This window comes from Terrapene carolina, unplaced genomic scaffold (assembly GCF_002925995.2).
Source record: "Terrapene carolina triunguis isolate 2854851 unplaced genomic scaffold, T_m_triunguis-2.0 Scaffold111, whole genome shotgun sequence".
Lineage (NCBI taxonomy): Eukaryota > Metazoa > Chordata > Testudines > Emydidae > Terrapene > Terrapene triunguis.
The window spans coordinates 26396144-26416087 of record NW_020664462.1 but is presented as its reverse complement, the minus strand read 5'-3'; the positions used below and the strand labels follow the sequence as shown (position 1 = coordinate 26416087).

The following is a 19944-nucleotide window of genomic DNA, read 5'->3' as shown; positions in this document are numbered from 1 at the left end:
GACATAAACCTGACAAAAAGTTCTTATGTTTACGTAACTTGTTAAAGGGAAGTTGTCATTAGACTGAAAACCCTTCTTACAACAAAGATCCGAGTAGCAAGGAGCAGACTTGTAACCCCAAAACCTCACTATCTTGCAGTCTTATGCTTATGTCCCCCCTGCCCTTCAATGAGCTCACAGCGTATTCAGGAATGAAAGTTACATGGAAGTCAGTAATTTATATCAAGTTTATAGTTAAAAGCGGGCGTCTAGAATAGCACGTGCCGTCTCCCCCAGTGACTCAATATAGCCCATAGACAGAGGTATAAGCCTGGCTGCAACCTTCACTGTGGGTCCACGGCGCTGATCACGCTCCTGAGCCCATAGGTACAATCAAGCCGCACAGAAGTCCTAGGTGGGCTGCTCTGCCATGATCTCAGCCGAGTCCTGGCACATGCAGGAGAACAGACCCACCACGTGCACAGCCACAGCTTCCTCACAACACCCATAGCTTATGCCGCGCTCCCACTACCGCAGCATATAACTCGACAACGCCACCCGGTGGCAGCGAGAGAGCACTGCAGCCTCCCCAGGCACCGGCTCGCGCTGCCGCACAAGGCCCAGCCCAAGAACCAGAGACAACAAAATGGCGGCCGCCCGCTGCGTCACGTGACCCCTTTGTGCCTTCCGAGGCCTGGGAACGGCCCTGCCAGCCGCCGCGGCGGGTGGGTTCGGGGTGGCAGGGTCCACGGGGAAGACTTGGTATGGGACGAGGGGGATCATTTGGGCTCGGCACCCTCCCTCTCCGGTCCCCCCTCCCCGCGGGCGGGGAGAGCGGGGAGAAGATGGCGGCCATTTTGTGCTTGCGCAGAGGCGAAGGTGGGGGCCCCGGGTCGGGTGCGGGGGGATGGAGGGACCCGGCCGGGGGGGGTCTCACGTACCGACTCCTCTTCCTTCTCCATGCCCGTGGGCATCTGCGGCACGGCCCGGTTGATAGAGGCATATTCGGCCAGGTCGGGCAGGTCCTCGCAGCGGAAGACGGGCAGCGGCTTGGACGCGTCCAGCGCCCGGGCCCGGAACGACAGTTTGCTCATGTTAGGCAGCGATGGCGGCTCCGACTGGGGAGGGGGGGGCGGCAGTGAGAGCGCTCCGAGCTGAGAGCCGGACCCCGCCGAGCGCTCTCATGGAGGGACCGGGGCTCCCCCAGCGGGGCGGGGCGCACTCCGACGCGGGGCCCGGCGGCGCCGGCTGGCGCGGCTGGGCTGGGCGCTGGCTTCTCTTCTCTGCCGCTCCGGCTCCGCTCAATACGCCACGGCCAACATGGCGGACATTAAACCTCGACTGGCCGCCTCTTTCAGCCAACCCCAGCGCCACAGCCATTCCCACACTGCATCGCGCAGGGGCGCGGGCACAGCGCCGCCCGGGGCAGGGGGCGCGCGGCGCGGGCCCTGGGAGCGCGGGCACGAGAGAGCGGGAGAGCTCAAACGGGCAGAGAGATGCTCAGAGTGAGGTCTCCTGGAGATTTCCGCTTCAGTGCGGGACGGGCTCTATCCGCGTCTCAGCGTGGGGCGGGGGACATTCACTCTCGGTCGCTGGGACAGAGGCCCCCGTGGTGTGGGGTAGGGGGCTAGCCCCAGGTCTTCTCACTCACTGAGGGGTAGGCAGGGGGACCGACCCCATTAATGAGGGGGCAAGGACACGCAAGACCCTTCACTCCCTGCAGGGCAGGGGGAGATTACCTGGGAGTCCGTTGTAAAGACAAGCAGCACAGGCGATCGACCGGCTTAGGCCGATGCATGAAGCAGCCTGGGCCGGGAGGTTGTTTCTTCTACGGGTAGTTTCCCTCCCTGAGAGACCTGCCGCTGTTGAGTGCCCTGGCAGCTCGTCTCAAGGGGTTTGTGACATCAGAGTCCATAGAACTGAACCTCAGCCGTAGAGAAAGGAAGAGATTGACACGGGGGCTGTTTAAAACTTTGTTTTCTGTTTGTTCCTATGTCTCCAACTCTGGAAAGCTGGTTTTGTTAAGAATTTAACACTTCATGATTAGTAGTATGAGGGTAGTATCCCAGTTGGGCACTATAAACCAGATACCAAGCGGATGATCCTTGGCCCAACCAGTTTACAACCTAATGAAAGGCTGAGCTGCTAAACCACATTTGAGTCATATGAGATGTCCCCAAGAAGATCAGGGAAGACAAGAGTTAACATTCCTTATATTTCTAGGTTAAAAAACAATTTTTTTTTCTGGAAAAAGAAAAACATCAAAGAACTAAAATGTACAGCAGTTTAAGTGTTAAATAGAATGAAGTCCACAGTAGTGTCATATACTTGATGCTTTGGAAGGACTAATTTCACAATGTTGAAAACAATTATGAACCAGATTAGCTAGGAGGAAGAATTTAATCAAAAAAAAGTGAGTTATTGGTTAAGAATACTTTACTAGTTACAACTGAGGAAGAAGGCCATATTGGTTAAAAAACCCAATCTGGTGTAGCAGAGGAGTGAAGGCTGCTATAAAAAATGTTATTTTATATATAAGAATAAACAAATGGAAGAAAGGGGAGGTTGATAGTAATCAATCTAAATCAGAAACTAGGAACTAGAAAAATTGATGAGGAAAGCAAAGGGACTCAAAGAGAAATCTATGGCCAGCAGAGTTAAGGACAATAAGGAGTTTTTAAAGTATATTAGGAACAAAGATTCCCAACAATAGTATTGGTCCATTACTAGATAGAAATGGTAGAATTATCAATAATAATTGTGTTCCATAATATTTCTGTTCTATAGCTGGGAAAAAACATATGTAGTCATATCATAAGATAACACTTTCCGTTCCATTAATACAGTGGTTCTCAACCCACGGCCCAGTTAGCACACAGCTTTGGGACACAGCTGAGCTGTGCCCCAAAGGCCAGCCCACCCGGGAGGTGGGGGTCCGAGGCAGGCAGCTGGCCAGCCCTGTGAGTGGCCAGGGTCCGGGCTGCCACTGATACATAGCAATCTGGATCACTTGGTAAGCTGGGCACAAGCAAACAATATGCATTTTAATATGGCTACACACACACACACACACACACACACACACACATCTAGGAACAAAGAATGCAGGCCATACTTATAGGATGGGGGAGCTTATCCTGGGAAACAGTGACTCTGAAAAAGATTTGGGGGTGTGGTGGATACTTAGCTGAACATGAACTCTAATGTGATGCCATAGCCAAAAGGCTTACTGCAGTCCTTGGATGCAAAAAGGGGAATCCCGAGTAGGAGTAGAGAGATTATAACTCCTGGGGGGAATTCTGCACCAAAAAATGTAAAATTCTGCACACAATATTTTAAAAATCTGCAAAATTCTGCATATTTTGTCAAAATAACAATATAATCACACCAGTTTCACTTATTTTGGTAATTTATTTCAAAATAACTGTCAGTTAATATGTCTAACAATACAGCTAACAAAAAAGTTTCAGGAAAAGTTTTTTGACAAATAGATTCCTTACTAGGCATATTAATACAGAACTCTGTGTAATAATTAATTTAAACTACAGTACAGAACTGTATTTCCCACACCCTCAGAGTGTAAAGGCTTGGGGGATTCAGGGGTACTGGAGAAGCTGAGGGAGAGGGAAGTAATTCCTGGAAAGGAGCCTGGGTATGAACTTGAAGGGTTGTTGGGTATGCATGGGAAAAGTTTGGAACAGGTTTTTTGGGGGTGGCAGGGAGGGATTGTTAGGGAGCATCCCCATGCAGACCCTGGCTGACCCCTAGCCTCTCCCATTCAGGCAGGCACATCTGCCCCTGTCCCCAGGTGTCTCTGTGCCCCTACTCAGCCATCCTCCTTCCCCCCGTTGCCCTGCACCCCCTGTTAATGTCTCCCTGCATCCCCTCCGCCAGCCCCCTCCCCTCATCTCCATGTGTCCATGCACCCCCTGCCCCCATTTGTCTCTGTGCCCCCACTCAGCTGTCCCCTTCTCCCTTATAGCTCTGCCCCTCTCCCGCTCTGCCTATGTGGCCTTGTGCTTCCACTCCCACTCAGCCCCTGCCCCAGTCTGTCCTCCCACACTAGCGCTTATGAGCCCCTTTCTGACCCCCCACGCTGTCTGTGTCCCCTTATCCCCTGTCTCCTGACCAGCTCTGTGAAGAAGGCAGGCTCTTTCTCTTACCTATCCTGGCTGGGGCTTACCAGGAGTGGCTGCAGTGTTCTAATACCACAGTGCCCACTAATAGGCAAAAGGCAGAACTGCAGCAACTTTTCAGCAGTAGCTATTTTCTGTGTGTGTGTGTGTGGGGGGGGGAATTAAAAATATGCACAGCACATGAAATATGCATGTGTGCAGAATCCCCCCAGGAGTAAGATTTTACCTCTGTATTTACCACTGGTGTGACCGCTGCTGGAATACTGTGCCCACTTCTGGTGTCCACAATTCAAGAAGGATACTGAAAAATTGGTGAAGTTTCAGAGAATAGCCACAAGAATGATTAAAGAATTAGAAAACATACCTTTTAATGAGTGAGCTCCTTGAGTCTATCTGTTTAGCTTAACAAAGAGAAGATTAAGATATAAAATGTATCATTTAAATCTAGTGTTTTGGAAAATTACACCTTTCCGTCACAATGTAGTGTATTTACTTCAAAAAGTATTGTAAACATATAATACAGCAATCATTGTTTCTAAACAAAATATATATTTGTATTATCACTACTTTAAGGAAATTGGACTATGGGGATTGTAGTATTGTGCGCGCAGCTTAATGTCTTGAGACGAAAAAGGTGGGACTGAGATAACATTAGAGGGCTTGATTGTTCAGCGCTGAAGAGCTGCATTAAACCACAGACCACTCAGAACACTGAGATTGACCAATAAAAAGTAATTTATAATTTAACAGTCAGACAAACAAACAGAGGTGGAGTTAGGGGGACTTGCGGGGGCTATACCCATCACAATTTTCCTTAGCTCTGCCCCTGCCCCCCCAAGCCATCCCTCGCAGCGAAAAAATCAAATGTAATGCAGAAGTAAGGGTGGCATGATATGGCATTGCCACCGTCAGAGCTAGGCACCCAGCCAGCAGCCGCTGCTGCTGCTCTCCAGCCACCTAACTTTGAAGGCAGCGCACTACTGCTGGACGTGGTGTTGCCTTCAGAGCTGGAAAGCTGTGAAAAGTGATTAACAAACATACAAATATCACTTTTCACAGCAGACTTAGTGCCCTGTTGCCACCCTTCTGTGCTGCTGCTGGCAGCGGTGCTGCTTTCAGAGCTGCCCCGCCGCCAGCAGCACAGAAGTAAGGGTGGCAATGAGGCATTAAGTCTGCTGTGAAAAGTGATATTGACAAAGTTTCTTCATGCCCTCCCCAGTATTTAAACAAGTTATTTTTTTTAAAATATTTACTATGCTTATAACAATAATTCAATAAAAAGCAACAAAGAGTCCTGTGGCACCTTAAAGACTAACAGATGTATTGGAGCATAAGCTTTCGTGGGTGAATGCCCACTTCGTCAGACGCATGTAATGGAAATTTCCAGAGGCAGGTATAAATATGCAGGCAAGAATCAGTCTGGCGATAACGAAGTTAGTTCAATCAGGGAGGGTGAGGTGCTCTGCTAGCAGTTGAGGTGTGAACACCAAGGGAGGAGAAACTGCTTCTGTAGTTGGATAGCCATTCACAGTCTTTGTTTAATCCTGATCTGATGGTGTCAAATTTGCAAATGAACTGAAGCTCAGCAGTTTCTCTTTGAAGTTTGGTCCTGAAGTTTTTTTGCTGTAAGATGGCTACCTTTACATCTGCTATTGTGTGGCCAGGGAGGTTGAAGTGTTCTCCTACAGGTTTTTGTATATTGCTATTCCTAATATCTGACTTGTGTCCATTTATCCTTTTATGTAGGGACTGTCCAGTTTGGCTGATGTACATAGCAGAGGGGCATTGCTGGCATATGATGGCGTATATAACATTGGTGGACGTGCAGGTGAATGAACCGGTGATTTTATAGCTGATCAGGTTAGGTCCTGTGATGATGTTGCTGGTGTAGATATGTGGGCAGAGTTGGTATCGAGGTTTGTTGCATGGATCATCAGTGATCTACAACCCATCCTGGACAATGATCCCTCGCTTTCACAGACCTTGGGAGGCAGGCCAGTCCTCGCCCACAGACAACCCGCCAATCTTAAGCATATTCTCACCAGCAACCACACACCGCACCATAACAACTCTTACTCAGGAACCAATCCATGCAACAAACCTCGAGTCTCATTGACAATTCAGTTCTCAGTACAGGATTGAGGTCTATAAGTTGTGTGTGTTTATAATATTAATTAAAATATTTTCATGATTTTATTTATGCCAGTTAATGTTTTGTTTGAATTTAAACAGTCCTCTCCAGTGTTTTAAAGGCAAATATTGGGGCACTGTGCTATTGCATGAGAACCAGAAGATAAAATTGACCTGTTTATTTTCTTAGAGTGACAAGATAGGTAAGCAGCTTCTTTTGATGTACAATACATCAATAGTGGAAATCAAATTACATTTTTAAAATTCTTTCAGTTTTAATAATTGGAGGTGCTGTTTTTGACACAGATAAAGAAATTGTTTTTTACCTTATCATCATAATAATGGGTTAGATTTAAGAATTCCTCTATGTTGGTTGAAACCTTGCTAAATTTAGTTGTTGCTAGCAAAGTTTCCGTCCTGTGATTGGGCACTGGGCTACCTTCCAGCCCAGGACCTCAAAGTGCTTTACACACAGCAATTAATCTTCACAACATCCCTGGGAGAGGTAATTATGTTACATGTGTTACTGAAAGGTAAAAGAATATTTGTGGAAATACCAAGAAAGGGACAGTTATTAATGATTGAGATATGGTCTCTTTTTATATGAGATATTCAAATGTTAGAGCGAAATGGAAAACATGATATTAATTTGTACTTTCACTAGATGTTTCAGTGCAGTGTTAAAAATGTAAATAGCTTTTTACCCTTTTATAAATTAAGCATTAATATTCATTCAGTAAATAGAAATGCTTTCTTAATCTTATATAAAAATCTAAGCTATTCCAGAAATATTAAGTAATTTAATTTACCTAGGTGTTAAATGGCAAGGAGTCTTTCAGTGCATTTTTTTCTAGGGTTTTAACTTACTGTTAAATTTGTTTCTGAGTTAAAACTCAGTTGTACTGGTTTTCTTAAGAGCAAATATTCTAAACTTAAGTTTTAGTTCAAGCAGTTCAGATGTCAGTGCTGCTGTTAGATGTAGTAGGCTTATTTATTGTTATGTATTAGACAACATTACTGACAGAAAAAGGAAATCTTAGTTTGTTTTTTTGGTGTGAAAATACGTAAGTTCACAAACCTGCAAGCTACTCTCCAGAGGCAGATCCCTGTGCCAATGCACAGCAGTTTATAAATTTGCAGTATAAATTATAAGAACACAAGTCTCAGCTATTGTGCATGCAAAGTTTGTCTTCCAAATTTTACTGTTAACTGTGAATTGGGTATTATGTACTGCAATACTGCTATTGGTACTATGTACCTTCAGAATACTTTGGCATTTGTCAGTACTAGAGCATGTACTGAAACAGATATCAGGCAGTAAACCAGAAGGTTCACCAATAAAATGTAACCTTTTTCTGTCATCAATGTCAGGAGAGGAAATTTAAATAATAAAAAACAAAATATAAAGGATATCCCATTCTTTAAAAAAGAAGGATATTCAGAGTTAAACACTAATAGTCCTTATTTAACCCTTGTGCATAAACCTTTCAGTTTACACAAGCGTACGCAATATATGATATACCGCTTGGGCACAAACAGGGTACTTGGTTGGTGAAAAGCTTTTTGCCTGAAATTCTTGGGGCTAGCAGTTCATTTTCCCAGCAATGGATATATCCCAGGAAAATTATTTTCTGCTGCAAACAGATGAAAACTGTATTAATCCTCAAGTTACTGAAAACCAGTTGATGAATGTCAATCTTTTAAACTACAACTTACATGATAATTCTGATATTGGAAAAACAAAGATCACAAAATTATGCGACATATGTACTGAAATTCAGGATTTCTGCTCTGAGCAGTTTACAGCACAGAAATGTACGAAAAACCATTCAGAGGCAGCACTTACAGTAGAGGTTGTTTGAGGTTCAGTGATAATATATAGCAACATTTAAAATGTTGCCATTTCTGGAGTCTTCAATGTAGGTAAAATAGGAATTGCCATACTGATACAGATATTTGACCCATCTATCCTTTTATCCTGTCTTTAACTGTAGCAGAAAACAGACCCTCCCCGCTCCCCATCATTCGTTCAGGTGTACTTTGAAAAATGTGAACATCTGCAGCTGTTTCACTTAGAAATTCAAGAGGTCTAATTAAATTATCATACAAAAGGGGATAAAAGTTTATCCTTATCTTTTGCCTACTTGTTTATTGATAAGCTAAAGTAAAAACAGCAGCAAGGAAAAGGAAATGGACATGTCTGATCCCATTACACTGTGTAGCTTGTTTTGTTCAGCAAAGGAATAACAGAAGTGAATAGTAACGTGATATTTAAAGTATAAGTGCTTGGTTTTCATTTGTCTTTGAAGTAGGGACTATTCTATACATAACTATTTATGTATTATATTCAAGGGCTTTCATTGTCTTTGTATGGTATTTTTAGATGTTCCAAAAATCACTGTTGTACTTTTAAAAAGAGCTAATCATCATGGTATAGAGTTCTCTCTGTTTGGAAAATTAAGTTACTGGCATATTTTTCAAGAAGCAAAGCTCTTTGGTGTTGGTGGTGGTATCTTTTAGCACTACACTTTCTCATCTCACCTTTTCGATTAAAAATGAGAGATGATATTTGTTGCCCATGCCATATCCATCTGAAATTGAAAGTCTCCACCACCTCTATGTCTTTGTGTTGCAGTAATAGAGGACAAAGATTTGAACTGTGAAATATGGGTCACTTGGTAAATAAATAACAATTACTGAGACACTGACAGCATAAGTATACTTCAGAGGCATGATGGACAGCGAGTTTTCCTGATTTGCTCTGATAAAATGTCAAGGGTGCAACTGATAACAGATTTTAAAGATGTAGTAAACAGCGTGTACATCATATCAGTTGAGGTAAAAAAGCCTGAGACATTAAGGATAGAATAACAGAAAGGTTGCTTTTATTCATTCTTTAATTAATGCTTTAAAATGCAAGAAAAAAATGAAACCTCGTTCTCTAGTATTGGCTTTTGAACTGGACAGAATGACAGTAGTAGAGAGCTGATAGAAGTTTCTTGATGAACACTAATGTAAGTTTTCACTGTCCATTGGAGGAACAGCTTCCAGTAGCTGGTCTGAAAATGTGCATTAAATTTATACACAGTACTTCAGGACCTAGACTCTCTCTACTACCTAAGTGTAAAGGAAGCAAGTACAGTAGAACCTCAGGGTTGCAAACGCCAGAGTTACAAACTGACTGTTCAATCACACACTTCATTTGGAACCGTAAGTACACAATCATGAGCAGCAGAGACAAAAATTTTTTTTTTAAAAGCAAATACAGTACAGTACTGTGTTAAACAAACTACTAAAAAATAAAGGGAAAGTTTTTAAAAAAAAGTTTCTGTGCTTATTTCATTTAAATTAAAATGGTTAAAAGCATAGTAAAGTTTCAAAGCTGTATTAAGTCAATGTTCAGGTGCAAACTTTCGAAAGAACAACCATAACATTTTGTTCAGAGTTACGAACATTTTAGAGTTACAAACAACCTCCATTCTTGAGGTGTTAATAACTCTGAGTTTCTACTGTACTCTGATTATAATCATCTAACTCAATTGTGGAGCAGTTTCTTCAATCTTTGCCTCTTTCTACCATTGAAATCAGTTTAACAAGAGATAGTGGCTAGTGGCATTTTGGAGGCCAAAATGAAGGAAGAAAGAATATGGAGGTAATTTAATTTTTTTAGAAAAATATGCAGATTGCTTTAAAATGGCAAAGGGGTGCATATTTGCTATGCAAAGGTGGGGAAAGGCATGATTTAAAAAATGTAGGTTGATAAATATGGTATATTCTCTATATAGTATATATTACTGTAAAATAACCTGTGGAGTTATACCCTTCTTTCCTGTTTGTCTACAACAATAACTTATTCTTGGCATTTGAAATTGCTCAGTAACTGATCTGACTCCTGACTGAACCATGTGCATGTATCTTCCTTCTTTATTTGCCGGTAAGAATCCTCTTTCAGTTTTGCTTGTACTTTATCATCAACACAATGAAAGCAGCAGTTTGAAATGTTGCCCTTTTCTAAACAAATTTCAACAGCTGAAAAACAACAACAATATGCTCTATGTACTATTCAGATTGAGAACACACAATTTTATAGTAATGCAGGCACAATTTGAGGCTTCTGTCTTCCTCTGTGGTCTGGTGTCCAAATATTTAAGTCATTTAATTAAGAATATTTCAAAAGTAATCTTTATGAAAATTAAAATAATTTGTACAGTGCTTTGAAGATGTCAAGGATAGAAATGTTAAGTATATCTAATCGTATATTGAAAAGAACAGGGTTCAGGTTGAGCTGTTAAGGGAGCACATCCTGCAGTTAGGTCTGTGCAAACAGGGGTCCACCCACGCATATCAAGTTACAGGATCTGGCTCAAGGTTAGTATACCTAAAACTCGACCTGATATTTATATTTATGTTTGCAACTTCTGTATAGTACAGCCCTTCCCCTCCCCCAGACATCTGTTTTACTGGAATTCCTGGGTGATGAAGGAAAAACGTTTTTCACATGAAGACTGATTTCACTTCTAAGTGTTTATAATAAATAGTGAAAATAATGTTTTGGAAAGTTATAAAAATACTTTGACAGATTCCTTTTGTTAATAAGAACTGCACAGATTAATATTTAGATACAGTAGCACAAAACAAGTCTCTCTGGAGCTAGTAAGACTTTCACAGCTGACCTTTCCAACATGAGTTGTGTAATCCAGACACTTTCCAACAAGTGTTCATCAGGTGCAGCAGTTTTCAGGTTCTAGTTACAGTATGGTTGCGTGTAAAGGATACGTAGATGAAGCTTTAGACTTCGTTTTCTGCATGTTATGCTCTTGCTTCATCAAAAATATGTATTCAGGGAATATAAAGATTTTTGTGACAACTATTTTAGCTACAACAAATCTTCTTTCAAAAAGCATTATGGTTTAAGCTTTTTATATTGAAACTGTATTTTTTTTCCCTCCAGTCTGATTGTTGATCAGGATAATATCAAGAAGACTATTGTAATTTTGTAAAAATTTTAAACAATTTCTCTGCTCTAACTTGCAGGAAAACTTGCACCTTAAGTCAGGATCTACTTTTTTTTGTAATAGTACAACTACTACTTATACAATAGTACTTAGCATTTATAGCATTTTAAATGTTCATACAGTAGAACCTCAGAGTTACGAACTGACCGGTCAGCCACACACCTCATTTGGAACCAGAAGTATGCAATCAGGCAGCGGCAGAGCCAAAAACAAAAACACAAACAAAAAAATGCAAGTATAGTACTGTGTTAAACATAAACTACTAAAAAATAAAGGGAAAGTTAGAAAAAAGATTTGACAAGATAAGGGAACTGTTTCTGTGCTTGTTTCATTTAAATTAAAATGGTTAAAAGCATCATTTTTCTTCTGCATAGTAAAGTTTCAAAGCTGTATTTAGTCAATGTTCAGTTGTAAACTTTTGAAAGAACAAAATTTTGTTCAGTTACGAACATTTCAGAGTTACAAACAACCTCTATTCCTGAGGTGTTCATAAGTCTGTTCATTCTACAGTGGTTCTTTACAAACATGAATTGAATGTCCACCACTCCTGTGAGGTAAGAAAGTATTATTTCAGTTTTAAATATGGAAAGTATGAGGCAGTGAAGTTAGTTGCCCAAGGCCACAGAGATTCAGTGGCAGCACTGGGATTAGAACTCAGGTAGGTTTGACTAACTAAATGTATTCATCAATCCTCTCAGCCCATACTGCTGCTCGCAGTAATTTTAAATTACTGCTAAAGGTCCAAACTAGGCAAATGTGAAAGACTACTAGATATTCTATATCACTATTTTACTTAAATTATTCTAAGTGTAAGTTTAAAAGTAGCTACTGCACAGTTCATAAGCAGTAAAAATGTGCTGTGTCCAATAAGTTTCAAATAAATAACACTGTGTCCTGCAGCTATTTTTAATACCCTATTTTGCATAATTCCAGGGTCAACCTTAGTGACATGTTCCTACTATTCTAGATCTAGCTCAGAACTGTTCATTATTTAATTACATAACAATATTGGAAAACTAGCTTTTGCCTTTTCTGCTTCATAGATGGCAACGGATATGAAGCAACTGCCGTCTATTTGCAAATACCCAATGGGTGGTTATTTTTATTTTCAACAATCCTGTTCTCTTATACATTTATAGTATCCATTATTACAGAGCTGATTTAATTTTCATTATAAACAATAACATTTTGTTTTCATTTTGCCAAGGGGGCTTCTTTGTAAACCAGCTTTTCAGCTATCTTTTGACAGCACTTGATAAACCATCTGTGGTTTGGATTAAAAACAAGATAGGTGTCAGAGGACATGACACCGAAGTTTCTTCACTTTAATAAATTTCCCTATTTTAGAAGCAAGCAAATAGACGGTCATAGGAATAAGCTTGGAAGCATAATGGTTTAGCCATGGCACAAGCAGGTGCAACTCCCAGTGAATTTCATCCTGTGGATGTCATTTCTGTAGATTGAGCTTAAATGCAGTTGTTGCTGATCTGTTCTAAGAAAATGAAAAGGTCTAAAATCATCTGAAAGTTGATTCTATTCTAGACTCTTTGGTTTTAAGTTGATTAACACAGTAGTTGACTGTGAGCTAAAACATCACTTCCCTATTTTTCAGCCATAAATTCAATACCTCAGAGCCTTGCTCTACTATAGGAAGAAAATAATTTCCATCATAGAGAGCTTTAGAACTCTTATACACTATTTTCTTAGTTGCTTTAGTGCAAATAAATTAAATGAATATAATCATGTCTTGGACTGTTATGAGAGCCTACCCCTTAAATAGGGATAGAATCTTCCATAGAATCATAGACGTTAGTCCGACATATTTCTGTCTTCAGCTCTTGTCTCAGAAAATGACAAGAAAAGTTTTGTCCTTTACAACTGAGTGTTTGTCAGTGTAGTGAACACATATGTATTAGTTTCAGAGTAGCAGCCGTGTTAGTCTGTATCCGCAGAAGTGGGTTGTAGCCCACAAAAGCTTATGCTCTAATAAATTTGTTAGTCTCTAAGGTGCCACAAGTACTCCTGTTCTTTTTACATATGTATTAGTGTGTTATAAAACTTCCTAGCATATTGTAGAGTAAATTGGCTATGCTTCTGGAAATTGATTTAAAAAAAAAAAGAGAGAGAGATATGTAAAGGAAGAAAAAAGGTTTTTCTGAAGGCATTTTTTCCTGTAGAAAATCTTAGATTATAAATCTCTCTACATCTCATTTTCATTGCTTAACATTCAATAGGTAAAGATATAATCATTTTGATGCTAAAACTGCTTGATGCTTTTCAGAAATGCAGAGCAGGTATAACAGCTTTACAAAATAATGAGAGGCTCAGGAATGTTAAATATTAAAATCTCAATAGAATCTTTTCAACGGAGTAAGAAATTAAGTTGGCTGCTATTCTAATAAGCAAAAGTTTACTAGAAATGCCTGTGATATCAGCAGAGTTGTCTAAATGGATTGTCTCAGAGGACTGTAGAGGAGAGACATAAAATGTTAATTTCCCCAAATAAAACCCAAAGATTTAAAAACTAGCCACCAGTGGCCATTTCTAAGTAATTATTGTCCAATTACAATTCAAGGTTTTTCTATTTAAAGCTAAATTTTACAGGATACCACAATACAGCTAAACTATTGTACTGCACATTAGATAATGCTAACAAAAAACAGGCAGAAATTAAATAGTTGAGGTGAATAATCTAATAATATATCAATACTATTGCACAAAAACATTGAAAAGAAAATGGAAGCTATATATGCTTCAGACTTAAGGCAAATTTCTTTTTATCATATGTGTAAATTAAATGTTTATAACCTTTAACAAAAAATTACACTTCTGAAGTACACTGTATAAATTGAAGGTTTATTATTTCCTTTTGTGTTGATTACATATCTTTAAAGAACATTTTTAAAAATAATAATATTTTCTTTAGTTTCAGCACCAAGGCTGAATGGGGTCATAGGCAACATTTTTTCCCATAGGTAATATTATGCAAAAGGTCACAGGCAACATATTTTTCCAAACAAGTAAAAGAGGGCATTGTGTGTTTGTTTTAGTAAAGTAATCCTACTTTGTAAATTGGTTGAGTCATAATCATATATACCCAGCAGTAAAACTCAGCATCCTGAGGCAAACTGCCTTAAAATAAACTCAGAATACTATCAGTTTATTGCAAAGTAGGATGTTAAGAACATGAGCAACACCTGACAGTTTATGCCATTGGGCTCTATTCCAGGAGAAAGTGGGGTAGAGCCACTGTTGACATATTTCTTAATCCATAAGTAATTGAAAGCATCTTGAGGAGTAGAGGAAGGCCACTGGCAGCATTCTCCCCTTCCAGCAATAGCAAGGATCTCAGGGGAGATGCTGGTGGTCTATTTGTCCCCGCAACCGAAAGGAATCATATAGGAGGTACAGCTGGCTCATTCCCTTTTAATAAAAGGATAGCTATCTTATACACAACATCTGATTCCTTCCCCCCTTTGCAACTAGAGTTGGACTTTTTTTTTACCACTTTCAGTTCACCCAAACATCTGTTTGATGTCTGAAGATTTTTTTTGAACATTCTGTGATGCATAAACTTCATACTTATTGTTTATTTAGTAATTGAATTAACAAGTTTTTCCTATGAGTATGGAAGAATAGTAACTGAGGAAGAAGTCCGAATGCTAAGAATGGCTGTTGCAGAGATAATAAGAACACTGAGAATGTAGGCAAAGGCCTCAACATTACTGTATCACCACCAGATTTTTAAGAAAAGAAAAAAAATCACTAGATTCATGAAAAATTTCCAATAATTGGAAAGTGGTAAACCATGATTAATGGACTTTCTGCTTTATTGCCACACTCCTCAATCCCCTCCTCCAGAAACCAATGTTAGGTATTTCTTGAACTCATTGCTTTAGACATCTTCCCATGTAATTTATTCTATAAATTTATATTTTGGATTAAACAGTTCTCTATTTACTTGCACTTTCTTAATTTTAGATGGGTTGGGTTCTGTTAATTCTTTTTAGCCTTTTCATGGGGTTAAAAAAGCCTTCTCTTTATTTTGACTTTTATGATCTCCTTTGTAATTTGGAAAACTTCTATTTAATAACTTTATTCTTTTCTTTTCCAATGACTGTATAAGCAACTTTGCATTTGTATTCTTCCTTCCATTGGAGGATCTCTAAGTGCTTTACAAACATTGAACTCATCTTCACAACTTCCCTGTGAGGTAGTGAAGTATTATCTGCAATTTTTACAGATGAGAAAGCTGAGATATAGGTGGGTAAGAGACTTGTCCAGGGACGCACGCAAGTGCTTGGCAGAGTCAGGACTGGAACTTAGATCTGCTTACTCTTAGCCCTATGTTTTAGTCCATCTTCTCCCTTAATAACCCAGCTTGCTCAGTCTTCCATCAAAACTTAATTCAGTGCCTTGCAAGAGGCCCACTTCCTAGACACTACAGTGCTAATAAGCAATGGTCACATAAACACCGCCCTACACCGGAAACCTACTGCTGCTATACTTACCTACATGCCTCCAGCTTCCATCCAGACCACATCACATGATCCATTGTCTACAGCCAAGCTCTAAGATACAACTGCATTTTCTCCAATCCCTCACACAGAGACAAACACCTACAGGATCTCTATCAAGCATTCTTAAAACTACAATACCCACCTGGTGAAGTGAAGAAACAGATTGACAGAGCCAGAAGGGTACCCAGAAGTCACCTACTACAAGACTGGCCTAACAAAGAATACACACCACACAACAAAAACACCAACCCAAGAACCAAACCTACAACAAACTCCGGTGCCAACTCTGTCCACACATCTATTCAAGGGACACCATCATAGGACCTAACCACATCAGCCACACCATCAGGGGCTCGTTCACCTGCACATCTACCAATGTGATATATGCCATCATGTACCAGCAATGCCGCTTTGCCATGTACATTGGCCAAACCGGACAGTCTCTATGCAAAAGAATAAATGGACACAAATCTGGCATCAGGAATTATAACATTCAAAAACCAGTAGGAGAACACTTCAATCTCCCTGGTCGCTCAATAACAGACCTAAAAGTGGCAATTCTTCAACAACAAAAATTCAAAAACAGACTCTAACATGAAACTGCAGAACTGGAATTAATTTGCAAACTGGACAGCATCAAATTAGGCCTGAATAAAGACTGGGAGTGGTTGGGTCATTAGAAAACCTAATTTCCCCCATACTAATTTCCTCCTACTGTTACTCATACCTTCTTGTCAACTGTTTGAAATGGGCCACTCTCATTACCACTACAAAAGTGATTTTTTTCTTCCTTGGTATCCTACTGTTAATTGAATTGTCTCTTTGACTGACCTCCCACTTGGTAAGGTAACTCCCATCTTTTAATGTGCTGTGTATTTATACCTGCTACTGTATTTTCCACTCCATGCATCTGATGAAGTGGGTTCTAGCCCACAAAAGCTTATGCCCAAATAAATTTGTCTCTAAGGTGCCACAAGGACTCCTCGTTGTTTTTATCAAAACTTAAGGTATTCATACCTGTTATCTTTGCTACTCTCTCTCGCCAAGGCTGTGAAACACTTTCTGAAGTTTGTTCATATACCATAAACACAGCAATATCGATGGGATCTAACAAGTGCTCCATACAGTATCATTTGTTTTGCATACTGTTTCTCCCACTACACATAATTAAAAAAAAAACAATCCACAAATTTTGCCTTTTACTGCTGCTCTGTACTTGGCTGAAGATTTTAATGACTCTTCCACAATAACTCCCAATCCCTTTTCTGATCAGTATGCTGGATGATTAGTTTCTCGCTCCTTGACCAAATTTTATATATTTTAACTCTGATCTGAATTTATCTGCTGGTCCAGTCACCAAAAGACCAGATTTTGAATCTGTTTTCCCCCAATCCCCACATTTGCTTAGCCTTCAGCATGAGTTCTTAGTTTCAGTTCTGTAATTCATAATAGTTTTATATTATGAACAGAGGTATTAAAGCATGCCGTTGGTATTTTCCACTTTTAACCCCTTTCTACCCTGAACTGTGTCTATGGCTACATTGTGTCTTTCTCCTAAGCCTGTTTTCTGTTTATTTTCTGCCTCACTTTATTACCTCATGTCATAACTCTCTACCTTAGCCATTAGTCTCTGATATGTTTGCTTCTTTTTAATCCTTATAAATCTTATCCAAATCCAGTGAATTAAATAACATCTACGGTTTTGGTTTTTGTTGCTTCCTAGATGATGCATGTTATTAAGATCTGGTGTTGTCTGCATTAAGTTCATTTGATTCCCCTTCCCCCTCCCCCAGCCCCATGTCCATCTAAAAAATGAATATAAAAATAAGCAGATTCAAAATGTAATAAAGTTCCAGTTAACAAGAGTATCAAATGTGTATGGTACCTGCATGAAGGAACTGCTTCAATGACAACCACAATAATCTAATCTATTTTTACACTTAGATTTTTACAATTTATTTCAGGCTGCGCTTTCCCCCCAAAAATTTATATGACCAGCACACTAATTCAGCAATGAGATCCTAGAGTGTATTAGAATGGTATATAATAGAAATACATCTCCACCAAGGATTACTCCTAGGAGAGCCAAAACCACTGGATCACAGTCCGAGTGTGCTGAAGGGCAAAAGTGCATGTTCTGCAGCATGTTTGCTTGCTCCCTCCCTCCCTTGGATATTCCAGAAATTTGTCTGAGCTCTCCTGGGTTGGATCTATACAAGTCTACAGGAGGGAGCAACTTCTCTGCAGCTGAGTGGATATTTGATCAAGTGCTACTATGGCTCCAAGTAGAATTTCACAAAACCACCACAGAGAGCACGCTATAGCCCTAAAGTATGTACATAACTCATCTTTACAATTTTTTTTACCCATAATGCTCTTGGATTCTTTTTTTTTTTCCTATTGCAAGTCATGTGCTCACTTGTATTATTCCAGATTGAAGATTCATGATGTCAAATGAAATCTGAAGTGGGGAGTAACTGAGGTGTAATTGAAGATCTAATTTGGTCTGCTGAATCTTTAATTCTGGCAATACACAAAAAGATAAACGACAACTTGTGAGATTCTCAGCTTGCCAGCTGTGTTTGCAGGGCTGACAGATAAAATATCCTTTTACCTGTAAATTGAGCATATTTGATATATAAACATGGAACCCCATAATGCCATATTTAGTCACTTTCCAGAGCGGACCCCCCTTTAAATGGTTTATAGACCATGACTGAGCCACATCTGTCTCCTTATCTCAAGGCTGAACATCTTTAGAGAACTCCCGAAATCTGTCCTTGTGGAAGAGACCATGCATTCTCAAAAATCTCCATTGCAGCCCTCCCCAGCAGCTTTTTTTAACCACCTCCATACCAGTTTTCAAACTAGGAAACCAGAACTGCATGCTGTACTCCAAATGAATTCTAAGGGCACCATTATCTGCATGGATATACAGTAAGTATGGTCTTGTGTATACACAAAACCCTGTGTACTCCGTAGCAAGTCGGACCTAAGGCCATGTCTACATTAGCGAACTTACAGCTGCGTCGCTGTAAGATCACTCATGTAACCGTTCTATGCTGACAGGAGAGAGCTCTCCCGTCGACATAATAAAACCACCTCAACAAGCTGCGGTAGCTGTGTCAGCGGGAGAAGCTCTCCCACCGACATAGTGTTGTGCACATGAGCGCTTATGCTGGCAAAACTTGTGTCGCTCAGGGATGTGTGTTTTTTCCCGACACACTTAAGCGACATAAGTTTTGCTGACATAAATGATAATATAGACATGGCCTTGTACTATGGCAAGGAAAGAAAGCTTAGCTTACGTGAAAAAACAGCTTTTTAATTAAATATGAAAATGAATAATACAGTCACTACAGTAGCCTCTTATATTCAGTTTATGTTACTTTGTTTTCATGTTCTCTGTTCCTGATATGCAATCATTTGGTTTTTTGTACTGACAATCTGGAACTGTATTGTAGAAGTTGGTGATGGTGCGGAAGCTGGAGTTTTTTGATAGCTGGGATGGAGACTGTTAGGACTTTGAGGACCCAAGAAAGCATGGGAGATAGTTTGCTTTTCTGGAATAATCCTTAGCAGGATGTTTCTACTAAAAAGATCAGCAGTGAAATAAATAAAATGTAAATACTTGATCTAACACCAGTAGGCTTCAGGGTTCATATCTCACAGAAGAATGAGGCAACTTACATCTCTCAAAATTATTGTTTCAGGTTGTCTGCAGACTCAAAGATACTACTGGATTTGTTTATGCTCAATTCATGTTTTGAAGCTTATTTTCATAACCATAAATGCTAAAACAATTTTTTAAATAATAAAAGCTTGGTTCTGGAGATGAGTTATGTGACAAAGATGGATTTGTGGCAGTGGAATCGTGGAATATACAGGGACAGGGCCCAGTTTATACATGCTAGCATCTTACTGATAGTGTGCCTGTACCTTAATTTTATTACAAACTAATTCCCTAATTTACTGCAGTATTTCATCTATTGTATTGTATTACTATTCACTGTCAGCAAAAGCAACGAGGCGTCCTTGTGGCACCTTAGAGACTAACAAATTTATTTGGGCATAAGCTTTCGTGGACTAGAACCCACTTCATCAGATGCACAGAGTGAAAAATACAGTAAGCAGTATAAATATTACAGCACATGAAAAGATGGG

At 39.9% G+C, this 19944-nt stretch overlaps 1 protein-coding gene across 3 annotated transcripts in view; it reads right to left on the bottom strand.

Moving 5' to 3' along the window:
* The window catches only part of EPC1 (enhancer of polycomb homolog 1), a 108639-nt gene that overhangs the window by 81009 nt on the left and 7686 nt on the right, over positions 1–19944 (bottom strand). For 2 of the 3 annotated variants that reach the window (XM_026652006.2, XM_026652007.2), the window contains exon 1: positions 921–1351. The exons of the other annotated variant lie outside the window; for it this stretch is intronic. In XM_026652006.2, coding sequence (XP_026507791.1) covers positions 921–1073 — 153 coding nt within the window. In that variant the 5' untranslated portion in view covers positions 1074–1351. Of the gene's footprint in view, positions 1–920; positions 1352–19944 lie in introns of those variants that run through there. 3 annotated transcript variants of the gene reach the window in all.